Here is a 21,346-nt window from a genome sequence, read left to right as displayed (position 1 = left end):
ATGAATACCTGACGATATTACCTGATGAATACCTGACGATATTACCTGATGAATAATTGACGATATTACCTGATAAATACCTGACGATATTACCTGATGAATACCTGACGATTTTACCTGACGAATACCTGACGATATTACCTGACGAATACCTGACGATTTTACCTGATGAATACCTGATGATATTACCTGATGAATAATTGTCGATATTACCTGATAAATACCTGACGATATTACCTGATGAATACCTGACGATTTTACCTGACGAATACCTGACGATTTTACCTGATGAATACCTGATGATATTACAACCAGTTTTGCCCGCTAAGATCATTCAGGATCATAGAATGTAGCACTGTAACATTGTAACATACCGTTCAACCCACAGACAAAAAGCTGACGAAGCCTACCTAATAGGGAAAAGTCTTCCTCCTGTTGCTGCCTACCTGCATATACCTGACATCATTAAAGTAGCTAAGGTGAGATCCTCCTGTTGCTGCCTACCTGCATATACCTGACATCATTAAAGTAGCTAAGGTGAGATCCTCCTGTTGCTGCCTACCTGCATATACCTGACATCATTAAAGTAGCTAAGGTGAGATCCTCCTGTTGCTGCCTACCTGCATATACCTGACATCATTAAAGTAGCTAAGGTGAGATCCTCCTGTTGCTGCCTACCTGCATATACCTGACATCATTAAAGTAGCTAAGGTGAGATCCTCCTGTTGCTGCCTACCTGCATATACCTGACATCATTAAAGTAGCTAAGGTGAGATCCCCCTGTTGCTGCCTACCTGCATATACCTGACATCATTAAAGTAGCTAAGGTGAGATCCTCCTGTTGCTGCCTACCTGCATATACCTGACATCATTAAAGTAGCTAAGGTGAGATCCTCCTGTTGCTGCCTACCTGCATATACCTGACATCATTAAAGTAGCTAAGGTGAGATCCTCCTGTTGCTGCCTACCTGCATATACCTGACATCATTAAAGTAGCTAAGGTGAGATCCCCCTGTTGCTGCCTACCTGCATATACCTGACATCATTAAAGTAGCTAAGGTGAGATCCTCCTGTTGCTGCCTACCTGCATATACCTGACATCATTAAAGTAGCTAAGGTGAGATCTTCCTGTTGCTGCCTAACTGCATATACCTGACATCATTAAAGTAGCTAAGGTGAGATCCCCCTGTTGCTGCCTACCTGCATATACCTGACATCATTAAAGTAGCTACGGTGAGATCCTCCTGTTGCTGCCTACCTGCATATACCTGACATCATTAAAGTAGCTAAGGTGAGATCTTCCTGTTGCTGCCTACCTGCATATACCTGACATCATTAAAGTAGCTAAGGTGAGATCCCCCTGTTGCTGCCTACCTGCATATACCTGACATCATTAAAGTAGCTAAGGTGAGATCCTCCTGTTGCTGCCTACCTGCATATACCTGACATCATTAAAGTAGCTAAGGTGAGATCCTCCTGTTGCTGCCTACCTGCATATACCTGACATCATTAAAGTAGCTAAGGTGAGATCTTCCTGTTGCTGCCTACCTGCATATACCTGACATCATTAAAGTAGCTAAGGTGAGATCCCCCTGTTGCTGCCTACCTGCATATACCTGACATCATTAAAGTAGCTAAGGTGAGATCCTCCTGTTGCTGCCTACCTGCATATACCTGACATCATTAAAGTAGCTAAGGTGAGATCCTCCTGTTGCTGCCTACCTGCATATACCTGACATCATTAAAGTAGCTAAGGTGAGATCTTCCTGTTGCTGCCTACCTGCATATACCTGACATCTTTAAAGCAGCTAAGGTATGTTTGAAATCTAACCCTTAGTGTGTTAGTGCTGTGCTGAAATCTGTGTGGTCTCAATACCTGAATGTAAAAAGACGAAATGAGGATTTCGGCTTGCCCCACAAGGCCCCTTTGCAACATCTAGCCCAACCTGGCCTCAGAGCATTTCGTATTATTCTGTATGTAAATCTGAGAAACTCCCATTAGTATGATATGTTTCGTATGGTAGGTATTAATTTGTGGATGTCCATCACCCATTTCGGGGAACATGTTGCAAATTTGCAAAACGTACAATATGTTGCGAATTGTAAATGTACAATACTTTACGAATTTGCCAAACGTTTGATATGTTACGAATTCTAGCTAGGTGGCTAACGTTACCTAGCTCGCCAACATTTGCTTGGCTAGGGGTTAGGGTTAGCGGTTAGGGTTAAGCTTAGGGTTAAGTTAAAGGGTTAAGGTTAGGGTTAAGTTAGAGAAATGTAAAGGTGAAGAAAAGGGAGAACCATCTTTACAGAGTGACATCAGTAAAGATTGTGCTACTGTCCGAGCTGGTCTCAGAGCATTTTTGTATTATTTTGTACGTAAATCCGAAAATGGATGTTCTCTGTTTAGTGAGTCCTCCAGATCAGAGGCAGTAGGGATGACCAGGGATGTTGTCTGTTTAGTGAGTCCTCTAGATCAGAGGCAGTAGGGATGACCAGGGATGTTCTCCGTTTAGTGAGTCCACCAGATCAGAGGCAGTAGTGATGACCAGAGATGTTCTCTGTTTAGTGAGTCCACCAGATCAGAGGCAGTAGGGATGACCAGGGATGTTCTCTGTTTAGTGAGTCCACCAGATCAGAGGCAGTAGTGATGACCAGGGATGTTCTCTGTTTAGTGAGTCCTCCAGATCAGAGGCAGTAGGGATGACCAGGGATGTTCTCCGTTTAGTGAGTCCTCCAGATCAGAGGCAGTAGGGATGACCAGGGATGTTCTCTGTTTAGTGAGTCCTCCAGATCAGAGGTAGTAGGGACGACCAGGGATGTTCTCCGTTTAGTGAGTCCACCAGATCAGAGGCAGTAGTGATGACCAGAGATGTTCTCTGTTTAGTGAGTCCACCAGATCAGAGGCAGTAGGGATGACCAGGAATGTTCTCTGTTTAGTGAGTCCACCAGATCAGAGGCAGTAGGGATGACCAGTGATGTTCTCTGTTTAGTGAGTCCACCAGATCAGAGGCAGTAGGGATGACCAGGGATGCTCTCTGTTTAGTGAGTCCTCCAGATCAGAGGCAGTAGGGATGACCAGGGATGTTCTCTGTTTAGTGAGTCTGCCAGATCAGAGGCAGTAGGGATGACCAGGGATGTTCTCTGTTTCGTGAGTCCTCCAGATCAGAGGCAGTAGAGATGACCAAGGATGTTCTCTGTTTAGTGAGTCCTCCAGATCAGAGGCAGTAGGGATGACCAGGGATGTTCTCTGTTTAGTGAGTCCTCCAGATCAGAGGCAGTAGGGATGACCAGGGATGTTCTCTGTTTAGTGAGTCCTCCAGATCAGAGGCAGTAGGGATGACCAGGGATGTTCTCTGTTTAGTGAGTCCACCAGATCAGAGGCAGTAGGGATGACCAGGGATGTTCTCTGTTTAGTGAGTCCTCCAGATCAGAGGCAGTAGTGATGACCAGGGATGTTCTCTGTTTAGTGAGTCCACCAGATCAGAGGCAGTAGGGATGACCAGGGATGTTCTCTGTTTAGTGAGTCCACCAGATCAGAGGCAGTAGTGATGACCAGGGATGTTCTCTGTTTAGTGAGTCCTCCAGATCAGAGGCAGTAGGGATGACCAGGGATGTTCTCCGTTTAGTGAGTCCTCCAGATCAGAGGCAGTAGGGATGACCAGGGATGTTCTCTGTTTAGTGAGTCCTCCAGATCAGAGGTAGTAGGGACGACCAGCAATGTTCTCCGTTTAGTGAGTCCACCAGATCAGAGGCAGTAGTGATGACCAGAGATGTTCTCTGTTTAGTGAGTCCACCAGATCAGAGGCAGTAGGGATGACCAGGAATGTTCTCTGTTTAGTGAGTCCACCAGATCAGAGGCAGTAGGGATGACCAGTGATGTTCTCTGTTTAGTGAGTCCACCAGATCAGAGGCAGTAGGGATGACCAGGGATGCTCTCTGTTTAGTGAGTCCTCCAGATCAGAGGCAGTAGGGATGACCAGGGATGTTCTCTGTTTAGTGAGTCTGCCAGATCAGAGGCAGTAGGGATGACCAGGGATGTTCTCTGTTTCGTGAGTCCTCCAGATCAGAGGCAGTAGAGATGACCAAGGATGTTCTCTGTTTAGTGAGTCCTCCAGATCAGAGGCAGTAGGGATGACCAGGGATGTTCTCTGTTTAGTGAGTCCTCCAGATCAGAGGCAGTAGGGATGACCAGGGATGTTCTCTGTTTAGTGAGTCCTCCAGATCAGAGGCAGTAGGGATGACCAGGGATGTTCTCTGTTTAGTGAGTCCACCAGATCAGAGGCAGTAGGGATGACCAGGGATGTTCTCTGTTTAGTGAGTCCTCCAGATCAGAGGCAGTAGTGATGACCAGGGATGTTCTCTGTTTAGTGAGTCCACCAGATCAGAGGCAGTAGGGATAACCAGGGATGTTCTCTGTTTAGTGAGTCCTCCAGATCAGAGGCAGTAGGGATGATCAGGGATGTTCTCTGTTTAGTGAGTCCTCCAGATCAGAGGCAGTAGGGATGACCAGGGATGTTCTCTGTTTAGTGAGTCCTCCAGATCAGAGGCAGTAGGGATGACCAGGGATGTTCTCTTGATAAGTGTGTGAATTGGACCATTTTCTTTTCCTGGTAAGCATTCAAAATGTATCAATTACAAGGGAAAATGTAATTAGTAAAATGTACAATATTTTCTTTAGGAATGTAATGAAGTAAAAGTAAAACATGAAAAGTAAAAGTAAAACAAGGACACTACATACTGGTACATACTGCTGTAATGATATTATCATGACACAAGGCGAGACCCAGATGCAGACACAGGAGGCAGATAGTTGGAGTCTTAGAATATGTATTATTCCAATAGGGGAAGGTAAAAGAATGGTTGTGGACAGGCAAAAAGGATCAAAACCAGTTCAGAGTCCAAAAGGTAACGAAGGGCAGGCAGAATCAAGGTGAGGGCAGACAGAATCAAGGTGAGGGCAGGCAGAATCAAGGTGAGGGCAGACAGAATCAAGGTGAGGGCAGGCAGAATCAAGGTGAGGGCAGGCAGAATCAAGGTGAGGGCAGGCAGAATCAAGGTGAGGGCAGGCAGAATCAAGGTGAGGGCAGGCAGAATCAAGGCGAGGGCAGGCAGAATCAAGGTGAGGGGAGGCAGAATCAAGGTGAGGGCAGGCAGAATCAAGGTCAGGGCAGGCAGAATCAAGGTCAGGGCAGGCAGAATCAAGGTCAGGGCAGAAAGAATCAAGGTCAGGGCAGAAAGAATCAAGGTCAGGGCAGGCAGAATCAAGGTGAGGGCAGGCAGAATCAAGGTCAGGGCAGGCAGAATCAAGGTGAGGGCAGGCAGAATCAAGGTCAGGACAGTCAAAATCAAGGTCAGGGCAGGCCGAATCATGGTCAGGGCAGGCAGAATCAATGTCAGGTTAGGCAGAATCAAGGTCAGGGCAGGCAGAATCAAGGTGAGTGCAGGCAGAATCAAGGTCAGGGCAGGCAGAGTCAAGGTCAGGGCAGGCAGAATCAAGGTGAGGGCAGGCAGAATCAAGGTCAGGACAGGCAAAATCAAGGTCAGGGCAGGTAGAATCAAGGCGAGGGCAGACAGAATCAAGGTGAGGGCAGGCAGAATCAAGGTGAGGGCAGGCAGAATCAAGGTGAGGGCAGGCAGAATCAAGGTGAGGGCAGGCAGAATCAAGGTGAGGGCAGGCAGAATCAAGGTGAGGGCAGACAGAATCAAGGTGAGGGCAGGCAGAATCAAGGTGAGGGCAGACAGAATCAAGGTGAGGGCAGGCAGAATCAAGGTGAGGGCAGGCAGAATCAAGGTGAGGGCAGGCAGAATCAAGGTGAGGGCAGGCAGAATCAAGGTGAGGGCAGGCAGAATCAAGGCGAGGGCAGGCAGAATCAAGGTGAGGGGAGGCAGAATCAAGGTGAGGGCAGGCAGAATCAAGGTCAGGGCAGGCAGAATCAAGGTGAGGGCAGGCAGAATCAAGGTCAGGGCAGAAAGAATCAAGGTCAGGGCAGAAAGAATCAAGGTCAGGGCAGGCAGAATCAAGGTGAGGGCAGGCAGAATCAAGGTCAGGACAGTCAAAATCAAGGTCAGGGCAGGCCGAATCATGGTCAGGGCAGGCAGAATCAATGTCAGGTTAGGCAGAATCAAGGTCAGGGCAGGCAGAATCAAGGTGAGTGCAGGCAGAATTAAGGTCAGGGCAGGCAGAGTCAAGGTCAGGGCAGGCAGAATCAAGGTGAGGGCAGGCAGAATCAAGGTCAGGACAGGCAAAATCAAGGTCAGGGCAGGTAGAATCAAGGCGAGGGCAGACAGAATCAAGGTGAGGGCATGCAGAATCAAGGTGAGGGCAGGCAGAATCAAGGTGAGGGCAGGCAGAATCAAGGTGAGGGCAGGCAGAATCAAGGTGAGGGCAGGCAGAATCAAGGTGAGGGCAGACAGAATCAAGGTGAGGGCAGGCAGAATCAAGGTGAGGGCAGGCAGAATCAAGGTGAGGGCAGGCAGAATCAAGGCGAGGGCAGGCAGAATCAAGGTGAGGGCAGGCAGAATCAAGGTGAGGGCAGGCAGAATCAAGGTCAGGGCAGGCAGAATCAAGGTCAGGGCAGGCAGAATCAAGGTCAGGGCAGAAAGAATCAAGGTCAGGGCAGAAAGAATCAAGGTCAGGGCAGGCAGAATCAAGGTGAGGGCAGGCAGAATCAAGGTCAGGGCAGGCAGAATCAAGGTGAGTGCAGGCAGAATCAAGGTCAGGACAGGCAAAATCAAGGTCAGGGCAGGCAGAATCATGGTCAGGGCAGGCAGAATCAAGGTCAGGTTAGGCAGAATCAAGGTCAGGGCAGGCAGAATCAAGGTCAGGGCAGGCAGAATCAAGGTCAGGGCAGGCAGAATCAAGGTCAGGGCAGGCAGAATCAAGGTCAGGGCAGGCAGAATCAAGGTCAGGGAAGCAAAACGAGTACGGGGAAAAAAACTAAAAACACAAGACGAACTGGCACAGAGAGACAGGAAACACAGGGATAAATACACTGGTACAAAGAGACAGGAAGCACAGGGATAAATACACTGGTACAGAGAGACAGGAAACACAGGGATAAATGCACTGGTACAGAGAGACAGGAAACAAAGGGATAAATACACTGGTACAGAGAGACAGAAAACACAGGGATAAATACACTGGTACAGAGAGACAGGAAACACAGGGATAACTACACTGGTACAGAGAGACAGGAAACACAGGGATAACTACACTGGTACAGAGAGACAGGAAACACAGGAATAAATACACTGGTACAGAGAGACAGGAAACACAGGGATAAATACACTGGTACAGAGAGACAGGAAACACAGGGATAAATACACTGGTACAGAGAGACAGGAAACACAGGGATAAATACACTGGTACAGAGAGATAGGAAACACATGGATAAATACACTGGAACAGAGAGACAGGAAACACAGGGATAAATACACTGGTACAGAGAGACAGGAAACACAGGGATAACTACACTGGTACAGAGAGACAGGAAACACAGGGATAACTACACTGGTACAGAGAGACAGGACACACAGGGATAAATCCACTGGTACAGAGAGACAGGAAACACTGGGATAACTACACTGGTACAGAGAGACAGGAAACACAGGGATAACTACACTGGTACAGAGAGACAGGAAACACAGGGATAAATACACTGGTACAGAGAGATAGGAAACACATGGATAAATACACTGGAACAGAGAGACAGGAAACACAGGGATAAATACAGTGGTACAGAGAGATAGGAAACACATGGATAAATACACTGGAACAGAGAGACAGGAAACACAGGGATAAATACACTGGTACAGAGAGACAGGAAACACAGGGATAACTACACTGGTACAGAGAGACAGGACACACAGGGATAACTACACTGGTACAGAGAGACAGGAAACACAGGGATAACTACACTGGTACAGAGAGACAGGAAACACAGGAATAAATACACCTGTACAGAGAGACAGGAAACACAGGGATAAATACACTGGTACAGAGAGACAGGAAACACAGGGAAAAATGCACTGGTACAGAGAGACAGGAAACAAAGGGATAAATACACTGGTACAGAGAGACAGGAAACACAGGGATAAATACACTGGTTCAGAGAGACAGGAAACACAGGGATAAATACACCTGTACAGAGAGACAGGAAACACAGGGATAAATACACTGGTACAGAGAGACAGGAAACACAGGGAAAAATGCACTGGTACAGAGAGACAGGAAACAAAGGGATAAATACACTGGTACAGAGAGACAGGAAACACAGGGATAAATACACTGGTTCAGAGAGACAGGAAACACAGGGATAAATACACTGGTACAGAGAGACAGGAAACAAAGGGATAAATACACTGGTACAGAGAGCCAGGAAACACAGGGATAAATACACTGGTACAAGAGACACGAAACACAGGGATAAATACACTGATACAGAGAGACAGGAAACACAGGGATAAATACACTGGTACAGAGAGACAGGAAACACAGGGATAACTACACTGGTACAGAGAGACAGGAAACACAGACATAACTGCACTGGTACAGAGAGACAGGAAACACAGGGATAAATACACTGGGGCAGAGAGACAGGAAACACAGGGATAAATACACTGGTACAGAGAGACAGGAAACACAGGGATAAATACATTGGTACAGAGAGACAGGAAACACAGGGATAAATACACTGGCACGGAGAGACAGGAAACACAGGGATAAATACACTTGTACAGAGAGACAGGAAACACAGGGATAAATACACTGGCACAGAGAGACAGGAAACACAGGGATAAATACATTGGTACAGAGAGACAGGAAACAAAGGGATAAATACACTGGTACAGAGAGACAGGAAACACAGGGATAAATACACTGGTTCAGAGAGACAGGAAACACAGGGATAAATACACTGGTACAGAGAGACAGGAAACACAGGGATAAATACACTGGTACAGAGAGACAGGAAACACAGGGATAACTACACTGGTACAGAGAGACATGAAACATAGGAATAAATACACTGGTACAGAGAGACAGGAAACACAGTGATAAATACACTGGCACAGAGAGACAGGAAAAACAGGGATAAATACACTGGTACAGAGAGACAGGAAACACAGGGATAAATACACTGGTACAGAGACACAGGAAACACAGGGATAAATACACTGGTACAGAGAGACAGGAAACACATGGATAAATACACTGGTACAGAGAGACAGGAAACACAGGGATAAATACACTGGTACAGAGAGACAGGAAACACATGGATAAATACACTGGAACAGAGAGACAGGAAACACAGGGATAAATACACTGGTACAGAGAGACAGGAAACACAGGAATAACTACCCTGGTACAGAGAGACAGGAAACACAGGGATAAATACACTGGTACCGAGAGACAGGAAACACAGGGATAACTACACTGGTACAGAGAGACAGGAAACACAGGGATAACTACACTGGTACAGAGAGACAGGAAACACAGGAATAAATACACCTGTACAGAGAGACAGGAAACACAGGGATAAATACACTGGTACAGAGAGACAGGAAACACAGGGAAAAATGCACTGGTACAGAGAGACAGGAAACAAAGGGATAAATACACTGGTACAGAGAGACAGGAAACACAGGGATACATACACTGGTTCAGAGAGACAGGAAACACAGGGATAAATACACTGGTACAGAGAGACAGGAAACACAGGGATAAATACACTGGTACAGAGAGACAGGAAACACAGGGATAAATAAACTGGTACAAGAGACACGAAACACAGGGATAAATACACTGATACAGAGAGACAGGAAACACAGGGATAAATACACTGGTACAGAGAGACAGGAAACACAGGGATAACTACACTGGTACAGAGAGACAGGAAACACAGACATAACTGCACTGGTACAGAGAGACAGGAAACACAGGGATAAATACACTGGGGCAGAGAGACAGGAAACACAGGGATAAATACACTGGTACAGAGAGACAGGAAACACAGGGATAAATACACTGGTACAGAGAGACAGGAAACACAGGGATAAATACATTGGTACAGAGAGACAGGAAACACAGGGATAAATACACTGGCACGGAGAGACAGGAAACACAGGGATAAATACATTGGTACAGAGAGACAGGAAACAAAGGGATAAATACACTGGTACAGAGAGACAGGAAACACAGGGATAAATACAATGGTTCAGAGAGACAGGAAACACAGGGATAAATACACTGGTACAGAGAGACAGGAAACACAGGGATAAATACACTGGTACAGAGAGACAGGAAACACAGGGATAAATACACTGGTACAGAGAGATAGGAAACACATGGATAAATAGACTGGAACAGAGAGACAGGAAACACAGGGATAAATACATTGGTACAGAGAGACAGGAAACACAGGGATAAATACACTGGCACGGAGAGACAGGAAACACAGGGATAAATACATTGGTACAGAGAGACAGGAAACAAAGGGATAAATACACTGGTACAGAGAGACAGGAAACACAGGGATAAATACACTGGTACAGAGAGACAGGAAACACAGGGATAACTACACTGGTACAGAGAGACAGGAAACACAGGGATAAATACACTGGGGCAGAGAGACAGGAAACACAGGGATAAATACACTGGTACAGAGAGACAGGAAACACAGGGATAAATACACTGGTACAGAGAGACAGGAAACACAGGGATAAATACATTGGTACAGAGAGACAGGAAACACAGGGATAAATACACTGGCACGGAGAGACAGGAAACACAGGGATAAATACATTGGTACAGAGAGACAGGAAACAAAGGGATAAATACACTGGTACAGAGAGACAGGAAACACAGGGATAAATACAATGGTTCAGAGAGACAGGAAACACAGGGATAAATACACTGGTACAGAGAGACAGGAAACACAGGGATAAATACACTGGTACAGAGAGACAGGAAACACAGGGATAAATACACTGGTACAGAGAGATAGGAAACACATGGATAAATAGACTGGAACAGAGAGACAGGAAACACAGGGATAAATACATTGGTACAGAGAGACAGGAAACACAGGGATAAATACACTGGCACGGAGAGACAGGAAACACAGGGATAAATACATTGGTACAGAGAGACAGGAAACAAAGGGATAAATACACTGGTACAGAGAGACAGGAAACACAGGGATAAATACACTGGTACAGAGAGACAGGAAACACAGGGATAACTACACTGGTACAGAGAGACAGGAAACACAGGGATAACTACACTGGAACAGAGAGACAGGACACACAGGGATAAATCCACTGGTACAGAGAGACAGGAAACACTGGGATAACTACACTGGTACAGAGAGACAGGAAACACAGGGATAACTACACTGGTACAGAGAGACAGGAAACACAGGGATAAATACAGTGGTACAGAGAGATAGGAAACACATGGATAAATACACTGGAACAGAGAGACAGGAAACACAGGGATAAATACACTGGTACAGAGAGACAGGAAACACAGGGATAACTACACTGGTACAGAGAGACAGGAAACACAGGGATAACTACACTGGTACAGAGAGACAGGAAACACAGGGATAAATACACTGGTACAGAGAGACAGGAAACACAGGGATAAATACATTGGTACAGAGAGACAGGAAACACAGGGATAAATACACTAGCACGGAGAGACAGGAAACACAGGGATAAATACACTTGTACAGAGAGACAGGAAACACAGGGATAAATACACTGGCACAGAGAGACAGGAAACACAGGGATAAATACACTGGTACAGAGAGACAGGAAACACAGGGATAAATACACTGGTACAGAGAGACAGGAAACACAGGGATAAATACACTGGTACCGAGAGACAGGAAACACAGGGATAACTACACTGGTACAGAGAGACAGGAAACACAGGGATAACTACACTGGTACAGAGAGACAGGAAACACAGGAATAAATACACCTGTACAGAGAGACAGGAAACACAGGGATAAATACACTGGTACAGAGAGACAGGAAACACAGGGAAAAATGCACTGGTACAGAGAGACAGGAAACAAAGGGATAAATACACTGGTACAGAGAGACAGGAAACACAGGGATAAATACACTGGTTCAGAGAGACAGGAAACACAGGGATAAATACACTGGTACAGAGAGACAGGAAACACAGGGATAAATACACTGGTACAGAGAGCCAGGAAACACAGGGATAAATACACTGGTACAAGAGACACGAAACACAGGGATAAATACACTGATACAGAGAGACAGGAAACACAGGGATAAATACACTGGTACAGAGAGACAGGAAACACAGGGATAACTACACTGGTACAGAGAGACAGGAAACACAGACATAACTGCACTGGTACAGAGAGACAGGAAACACAGGGATAAATACACTGGGGCAGAGAGACAGGAAACACAGGGATAAATACACTGGTACAGAGAGACAGGAAACACAGGGATAAATACACTGGTACAGAGACACAGGAAACACAGGGATAAATACACTGGTACAGAGAGACAGGAAACACATGGATAAATACACTGGTACAGAGAGACAGGAAACACAGGGATAAATACACTGGTACAGAGAGACAGGAAACACATGGATAAATACACTGGAACAGAGAGACAGGAAACACAGGGATAAATACACTGGTACAGAGAGACAGGAAACACAGGAATAACTACCCTGGTACAGAGAGACAGGAAACACAGGGATAAATACACTGGTACCGATAGACAGGAAACACAGGGATAACTACACTGGTACAGAGAGACAGGAAACACAGGGATAACTACACTGGTACAGAGAGACAGGAAACACAGGAATAAATACACCTGTACAGAGAGACAGGAAACACAGGGATAAATACACTGGTACAGAGAGACAGGAAACACAGGGAAAAATGCACTGGTACAGAGAGACAGGAAACAAAGGGATAAATACACTGGTACAGAGAGACAGGAAACACAGGGATACATACACTGGTTCAGAGAGACAGGAAACACAGGGATAAATACACTGGTACAGAGAGACAGGAAACACAGGGATAAATACACTGGTACAGAGAGACAGGAAACACAGGGATAAATACACTGGTACAAGAGACACGAAACACAGGGATAAATACACTGATACAGAGAGACAGGAAACACAGGGATAAATACACTGGTACAGAGAGACAGGAAACACAGGGATAACTACACTGGTACAGAGAGACAGGAAACACAGACATAACTGCACTGGTACAGAGAGACAGGAAACACAGGGATAAATACATTGGTACAGAGAGACAGGAAACACAGGGATAAATACACTGGCACGGAGAGACAGGAAACACAGGGATAAATACATTGGTACAGAGAGACAGGAAACAAAGGGATAAATACACTGGTACAGAGAGACAGGAAACACAGGGATAAATACACTGGTTCAGAGAGACAGGAAACACAGGGATAAATACACTGGTACAGAGAGACAGGAAACACAGGGATAAATACACTGGTACAGAGAGACAGGAAACACAGGGATAAATACACTGGTACAGAGAGATAGGAAACACATGGATAAATACACTGGAACAGAGAGACAGGAAACACAGGGATAAATACACTGGTACAGAGAGACAGGAAACACAGGGATAACTACACTGGTACAGAGAGACAGGAAACACAGGGATAACTACACTGGTACAGAGAGACAGGACACACAGGGATAAATCCACTGGTACAGAGAGACAGGAAACACTGGGATAACTACACTGGTACAGAGAGACAGGAAACACAGGGATAAATACACTGGTACAGAGAGACAGGAAACACAGGGATAAATACACTGGTACAGAGAGACAGGAAACACAGGGATAAATACACTGGTACAGAGAGACAGGAAACACAGGGATAAATACACTGGTACAGAGAGACAGGAAACACAGGGATAAATACACTGGCACAGAGAGACAGGAAACACAGGGATAAATACACTGGTACAGAGAGACAGGAAACACAGGGATAAATACTCTGGTACAGAGAGACAGGAAACACAGGGATAAATACACTGGTACAGAGAGACAGGAAACACAGGGATAAATACACTGGTACAGAGAGACAGGAAACACAGGGATAAATACACTGGCACAGAGAGACAGGAAGCACAGGGATAAATACACTGGTACAGAGAGACAGGAAACACAGGGATAAATACACTGGTACAGAGAGACAGGAAACACAGGGATAAATACACTGGTACAGAGAGACAGGAAACACAGGGATAAATACACTGGTACAGAGAGACAGGAAACACAGGGATAAATACACTGGTACAGAGAGATAGGAAACACATGGATAAATACACTGGAACAGAGAGACAGGAAACACAGGGATAAATACACTGGTACAGAGAGACAGGAAACACAGGGATAACTACACTGGTACAGAGAGACAGGAAACACAGGGATAACTACACTGGTACAGAGAGACAGGACACACAGGGATAAATCCACTGGTACAGAGAGACAGGAAACACTGGGATAACTACACTGGTACAGAGAGACAGGAAACACAGGGATAAATACACTGGTACAGAGAGACAGGAAACACAGGGATAAATACACTGGTACAGAGAGACAGGAAACACAGGGATAAATACACTGGTACAGAGAGACAGGAAACACAGGGATAAATACACTGGTACAGAGAGACAGGAAACACAGGGATAAATACACTGGCACAGAGAGACAGGAAACACAGGGATAAATACACTGGTACAGAGAGACAGGAAACACAGGGATAAATACTCTGGTACAGAGAGACAGGAAACACAGGGATAAATACACTGGTACAGAGAGACAGGAAACACAGGGATAAATACACTGGTACAGAGAGACAGGAAACACAGGGATAAATACACTGGCACAGAGAGACAGGAAGCACAGGGATAAATACACTGGTACAGAGAGACAGGAAACACAGGGATAAATACACTGGTACAGAGAGACAGGAAACACAGGGATAAATACACTGGTACAGAGAGACAGGAAACACAGGGATAAATACACTGGTACAGAGAGACAGGAAACACAGGGATAAATACATTGGTACAGGGAGACAGGAAACACTGGGATAAATACACTGGCACAGAGAGACAGGAAACACTGGGATAACTACACTGGTACAGAGAGACAGGAAACACAGGGATAAATACATTGGTACAGAGAGACAGGAAACACAGGGATAAATACACTGGTATACAGAGAGACAGGAAACACAGGGATAAATACATTGGTACAGAGAGACAGGAAACACAGGGATAAATACACTGGTACAGAGAGACAGGAAACACAGGGATAAATACACTGGCACAGAGAGACAGGAAGCACAGGGATAAATACACTGGTACAGAGAGACAGGAAACACAGGGATAAATACACTGGTACAGAGAGACAGGAAACACAGGGATAAATACACTGGTACAGAGAGACAGGAAACACAGGGATAAATACACTGGTACAGAGAGACAGGAAACACAGGGATAAATACATTGGTACAGGGAGACAGGAAACACTGGGATAAATACACTGGCACAGAGAGACAGGAAACACTGGGATAACTACACTGGTACAGAGAGACAGGAAACACAGGGATAAATACATTGGTACAGAGAGACAGGAAACACAGGGATAAATACACTGGTATACAGAGAGACAGGAAACACAGGGATAAATACATTGGTACAGAGAGACAGGAAACACAGGGATAAATACACTGGCACAGAGAGACAGGAAACACAGGGATAAATACACTGGGGAAAATAAGCAACACCTGGAGGGGGTGGAGACAATCACAAGGACAGGTGAAACAGATCAGGGCGCGACCGATATGCTGTGCAGTTTGTAAAGACAGCAGTAGCTAACACATTTCTAGCCAACCTAACGTGTAAGGTAACTTATTTGAAAAGTCATTTGCTTTATTACAATGCTCGACATTTTCTTAAACATTTGTCATAATTAGTTCAAGCAATGAATTTAGTTTCCGCTCTGGTCCGACATCGGCTGTGTATTTTCCATTCTTTTCGTCAAATCGGAAAATGTTGTAAAGCCACGCCTCATTTACGGAAGAATTGCATTGTGGTCCCTGAAGCACGGAAATAGTGTCCGTACTAGGACCAATATGCATACTACATACTCGATTTACTGTCACAAACAGTGCGGTTAGTATGAGAATTGGAACACAGCTCGAGTTTTCTCTCATTTCTCTTCTTGACATAATATCCCTCTGTTTTGTCTGGGCCCATATCCAATGTGTGTGTGTGTGTGCCCGCCTATATCTCTCTGTGTGTGTGTGTGTGTGTACGTGTGTTTGTGAGAGAAGACAGAGTGTGTGTGTGTGTGTGTGTGTGTGTGTGTGTGTGTGTGTGTGTGTGTGTGTGTGTGTGTGTGTGTGTGTGTGTGTGTGTGTGTGTGTGTGTGTGTGTGTGTGTGTGTGTGAGAGAGAGAGTGTGTGTGTGTGTGTGCAGCCATCCCTTTCATCAGTCTCTGCCCCTCGCCGTCTGTTGTTGCGGAGCACCCTGCCAACCGTCTCCCCTAACAACAAGACAGCCCATAATGAGCATGCTCCGTAACTAAGACCAGATAGTTGGTCCAGGCCCGGTGTGTGTGTGTTGTGTGTGGTGTGTGTGTGTGTATGTCTGTCCAGGTCTGGCTTTAATCCCTACACGGCTGATGCTACAGTTCACTGAATGATTGTTAACCTGTAATGAGTTCTCATTCTACCCTCCCTCCCTCCCTCCCTCCCTCCCTCCCTCCCTCCCTCCCTCTCTCTCTCTCTCTCTCTCGCTCTCCCCCTCCCTCCCTCCCTCCCTCCCTCCCTCCACCTCCATCCCCCGCAATGTACTCTACTGTTGAGTACTATACTGTACTGTAGACTACTGTTGAGTACTATACTGTACTGTAGACTACTGTTGAGTACTATACTGTACTGTAGACTATCGTTGAGTACTATACTGAAGCCTACTGTTGAATACTATTCTGTTCTGTAGTCTACTATTGAGTACTATACTATACTGTACTATTGAGTACTATACTATACTGTACTATTGAGTACTATAATATGGTCTACAGTTGAGTAATATATCGTAAGGTTTTGGAGTTGTGCCTGGCCGTCCAGTCATGAGTGAACAGGGAGTACAGGAGAGGACTGAGCACCTCACCCCTGAGGGGCCCCCCGTGCTGAGGATCAGCGTGGCAGATGTGTTGCTACCTACCCTCACCACCTGGGGGTGGCCCATCAGGAAGTCCAGGATCCAGTTGCAGAGGGAGGTGTTTAGTCCCAGGGTCCTTAGCTCAGTGAAAAGCTTTGAGGGCACTATGGTGTTGAACACTGAGCTGTAGTGAATGAATAGCATTCTCACATTGGTGTTCCTTTTTGTCCAGGTGGGAAAGGGCAGTGTGGAGTACAATAGAGATTACATCATCTGTGGATCTGTTGTTGCGGTATGCAAATTGGAGTGGGTGTAAGGTTTCTGGGATAATGGTGTTGATGTGAGCCATGACCAGCCTTTCAAAGCATTTTATGGCTACAGACGTGAGTGCTACGGGTCAGTAGTCATTTAGGCAGGTTACCTTAGTGTTCTTTAGTGTTCTGTTGGTATTACAGACTCAGACAGGGAGAGAGGTTGAAAATGTCAGTGAAGACACTTGCAAGTTGATCAGCGCATGCTCGCAGTACACATCGTGGTAATCCGTCTGGCCCTGTGGCCTTATGAATGTTGTCATTTTTAAAGGTCTCACTCTCATCGGCTGCGGAGAGAGTGATCACACAGAGATCTTGAACAGCTGTCTACTATTGAGTACTGAACTGTAGTCTGCTGTTGAGTACTATACTATACTATAGTCTATTGTTGAGTACTATACTATACTGTAGTCCACTGTTGAGTACTATACTATACTGTAGTCTGCTGTAGAGTACTATACTATACTATAGCCTACTGTTGAGTACTATACTGTAGTCTGCTGTTGAGTACTATACTATACTGTAGTCTGCTGTAGAGTACTATACTATACTATAGTCTACTGCTGAGTACTATACTGTAGTCTGCTGTTGAGTACTATACTATACTGTAGTCCACTGTTGAGTACTATACTATACTGTAGTCTGCTGTAGAGTACTATACTATACTATAGTCTGCTGTTGAGTACTATACTATAGCCTACTGTTGAGTACTATACTGTAGTCTGCTGTTGAGTACTATACTATACTGTAGTCCACTGTTGAGTACTATACTATACTGTAGTCTACTGTTGAGTACTATACTGTACTGTAGTCTGCTGTTGAGTACTATACTGTAGCCTACTTTTGAGTACTATACTATACTGTAGTCCACTGTAGAGTACTATACTATACTATAGTCTACTGTTGAGTACTATACTGTACTGTAGTCTGCTGTTGAGTACTATACTGTAGCCTACTTTTGAGTACTATACTATACTGTAGTCTACTGTTGAGTACTATACTGTAGTCTACTGCTGAGTACTATACTGTACTGTAGTCTGCTGTTGAGTACTATACTATAGCCTAGTGTTGAGTACTATACTATACTGTAGTCTGCTGTTGAGTACTATACTATAGCCTACTGTTGAGTACTATACTGTACTGTAGTCTGCTGTTGAGTACTATACTGTAGCCTACTGTTGAGTACTATACTATACTGTAGTCCACTGTAGAGTACTATACTATACTATAGTCTACTGTTGAGTACTATACTGTACTGTAGTCTGCTGTTGAGTACTATACTGTAGTCTACTGCTGAGTACTATACTGTACTGTAGTCTGCTGTTGAGTACTATACTATAGCCTACTGTTGAGTACTATACTATAATGTAGTCTGCTGTTGAGTACTCTACTGTAGTCTGCTGTTGAGTACTATACTATAGCCTACTGCTGAGTACTATACTATACTGTAGTCTGCTGTAGAGTACTATACTATAATGTAGTCTACTGCTGAATACTATACTGTAGTCTGCTGTTGAGTACTATACTATACTGTAGCCTACTGTTGAGTACTATACTGTACTGTAGTCTGCTGTTGAGTACTATACTGTAGTCTACTGTTGAGTACTATACTGTACTGTATTCTACTGTTGACTACTATACTGTAGCCTACTGTTGAGTACTATACTGTAGTCTACTGTTGAGTACTATACTGTAGTCTACTGTTGAGTACTATACTGTAGCCTACTGTTGAGTACTATACTGTACTGTAGTCTACTGTTGAGTACTATACTGTACTGTAGTCTACTGTTGAGTACTATACTGTACTGTAGCCTACTGTTGAGTACTATACTGTACTGTATTCTACTGTTGACTACTATACTGTAGCCTACTGTTGAGTACTATTCTATACTATAGTCTACTGTTGAGTACCATACTATACTGTAGCCTACTGTTGAGTACTATACTGTACTGTAGTCTACTGTTGAGTACTATACTGTAGCCTACTGTTGAGTACTATTCTATACTATAGTCTACTGTTGAGAACTATACTATAGCCTACTGTTGAGTACTCTACTGTACTGTAGTCTACTGTTGAGTACTATACTATACTGTAGTCTACTGTTGAGTACTATACTGTAGTCTGCTGTAGAGTACTATACTATACTGTAGTCTACTGTTGAGTACTATACTATACTGTAGTCTACTGTTGAGTACTATACTATACTGTAGCCTACTGTTGAGTACTCTACCGTACTGTAGTCTACTGTAGAGTACTATACTGTAGTCTACTGTTGAGTGCTATACTATACTGTAGTCTACTGTTGAGTACTATACTATATTGTAGCCTACTGTTGAGTACTCTACTGTAGTCTGCTGTAGAGTACTATACTATACTGTAGTCTACTGTTGAGTACTATACTATACTGTAGTCTACTGTTGAGTACTATACTATACTGTAGCCTACTGTTGAGTACTCTACTGTACTGTAGTCTATTGTAGAGTACTATACTATACTGTAGTCTACCGTTGAGTACTATACTGTAGTCTACTGTTGAGTACTATACTGTAGTCTACTGTTGAGTACTATACTGCAGTCTACTGTTGAGTACTATACTATACTATATTGTAGTCTACTGTTGAGTACTATACTATACTGTAGCCTACTGTTGAGTACTATACTATACTATAGTCTACTGTTGAGGTCTATACTATACTGTAGTATACTTTGAGTAGTGTACTATACTGTAGTCTATTTTTGAGTACTACACTGTACTGTAGTCTACTGTTGAGTACTATACTGTACTGTAGTCTACTGTTGAGTACTCTACTGTAGCCTACTGTTGAGTACTATACTGTGCTGTAGTCTACTGTTGAGTGCTATACCGAAGACTACTGTTGAGTACTATACTGAAGACTACTGTTGAGTACTATACTGTGCTGTAGTCTACTGTTGAGTGCTATACCGAAGACTACTGTTGAGTACTATACTGAAGACTAATGTTGAGTACTATACTGTACTGTAGTCTACTGTTGAGTACTATACTATACTATAGTCTACTGTTGAGTACTATACTGTAGTCTACTATTGAGCACTATACTGTATACTACTGTTGAGTACTATAATGTACTTTAGTATACTGTTGAGTACTATACTGAAGACTACTGTTGAGTACTATACTATAGTCTACTGTTGAGTACTATACTGTAGTCTACTATTGAGCACTATACTGTATACTACTGTTGAGTACTATACTATAGTGTAGACTACTGTTGAGTACTATACTATAGTCTACTGTTGAGTACTATACTGTAGTCTACTATTGAGCACTGTACTGTAGCCTACTGTTGAGTACTATACTGTACTGTAGTCTACTGTTGAGTACAATACTGTAGTCTGCTGTAGAGTACTATACTATACTGTAGTCTACTGTTGAGTACTATACTGTACTGTAGTCTACTGTTGAGTACTCTACTGTACTGTAGTCTACTGTAGCGTACTATACTATACTGTAGCCTACTGTTGAGTACTATACTGTAGTCTGCTGTAGAGTACTATACTATACTGTAGTCTACTGTTGAGTACTATACTGTACTGTAGTCTACTGTTGAGTACTCTACTGTAGTCTACTGTTGAGTGCTATACTGTAGTCTACTGTTGAGTACTATACTGAAGACTACTGTTGAGTACTATACTGTAGTCTATTGTTGAGTACTATACTATAGACTACTGTTGAGTACTATACTGTAGTCTATTGTTGAGTACAATACTGAAGCCTACTGTTGAGTACTGTACTATACTGTAGCATACTTTTGAGTA

At 44.2% G+C, this 21,346-nt stretch overlaps 1 protein-coding gene across 1 annotated transcript in view; it reads left to right on the top strand.

The window, feature by feature from the left end:
• LOC110518778 (pyruvate carboxylase, mitochondrial) overlaps positions 1–21,346 on the top strand; it is a 484,892-nt gene that overhangs the window by 20,557 nt on the left and 442,989 nt on the right. Inside the window, 1 exon segment of the mRNA XM_090183451.1 lies at positions 389–479. Within this exon segment, the coding sequence (XP_090039577.1) occupies positions 389–479 (91 nt within the window).

The sequence above is a fragment of the Oncorhynchus mykiss genome, chromosome 9 (genome assembly GCF_057628025.1).
Source record: "Oncorhynchus mykiss isolate SJ-2025 chromosome 9, ASM5762802v1, whole genome shotgun sequence".
In the NCBI taxonomy this organism is placed as follows: Eukaryota; Metazoa; Chordata; class Actinopteri; order Salmoniformes; family Salmonidae; genus Oncorhynchus; species Oncorhynchus mykiss.
Note: the sequence above shows the minus strand (reverse complement) of the source record. Positions and strands in the feature narration are given on the sequence as shown.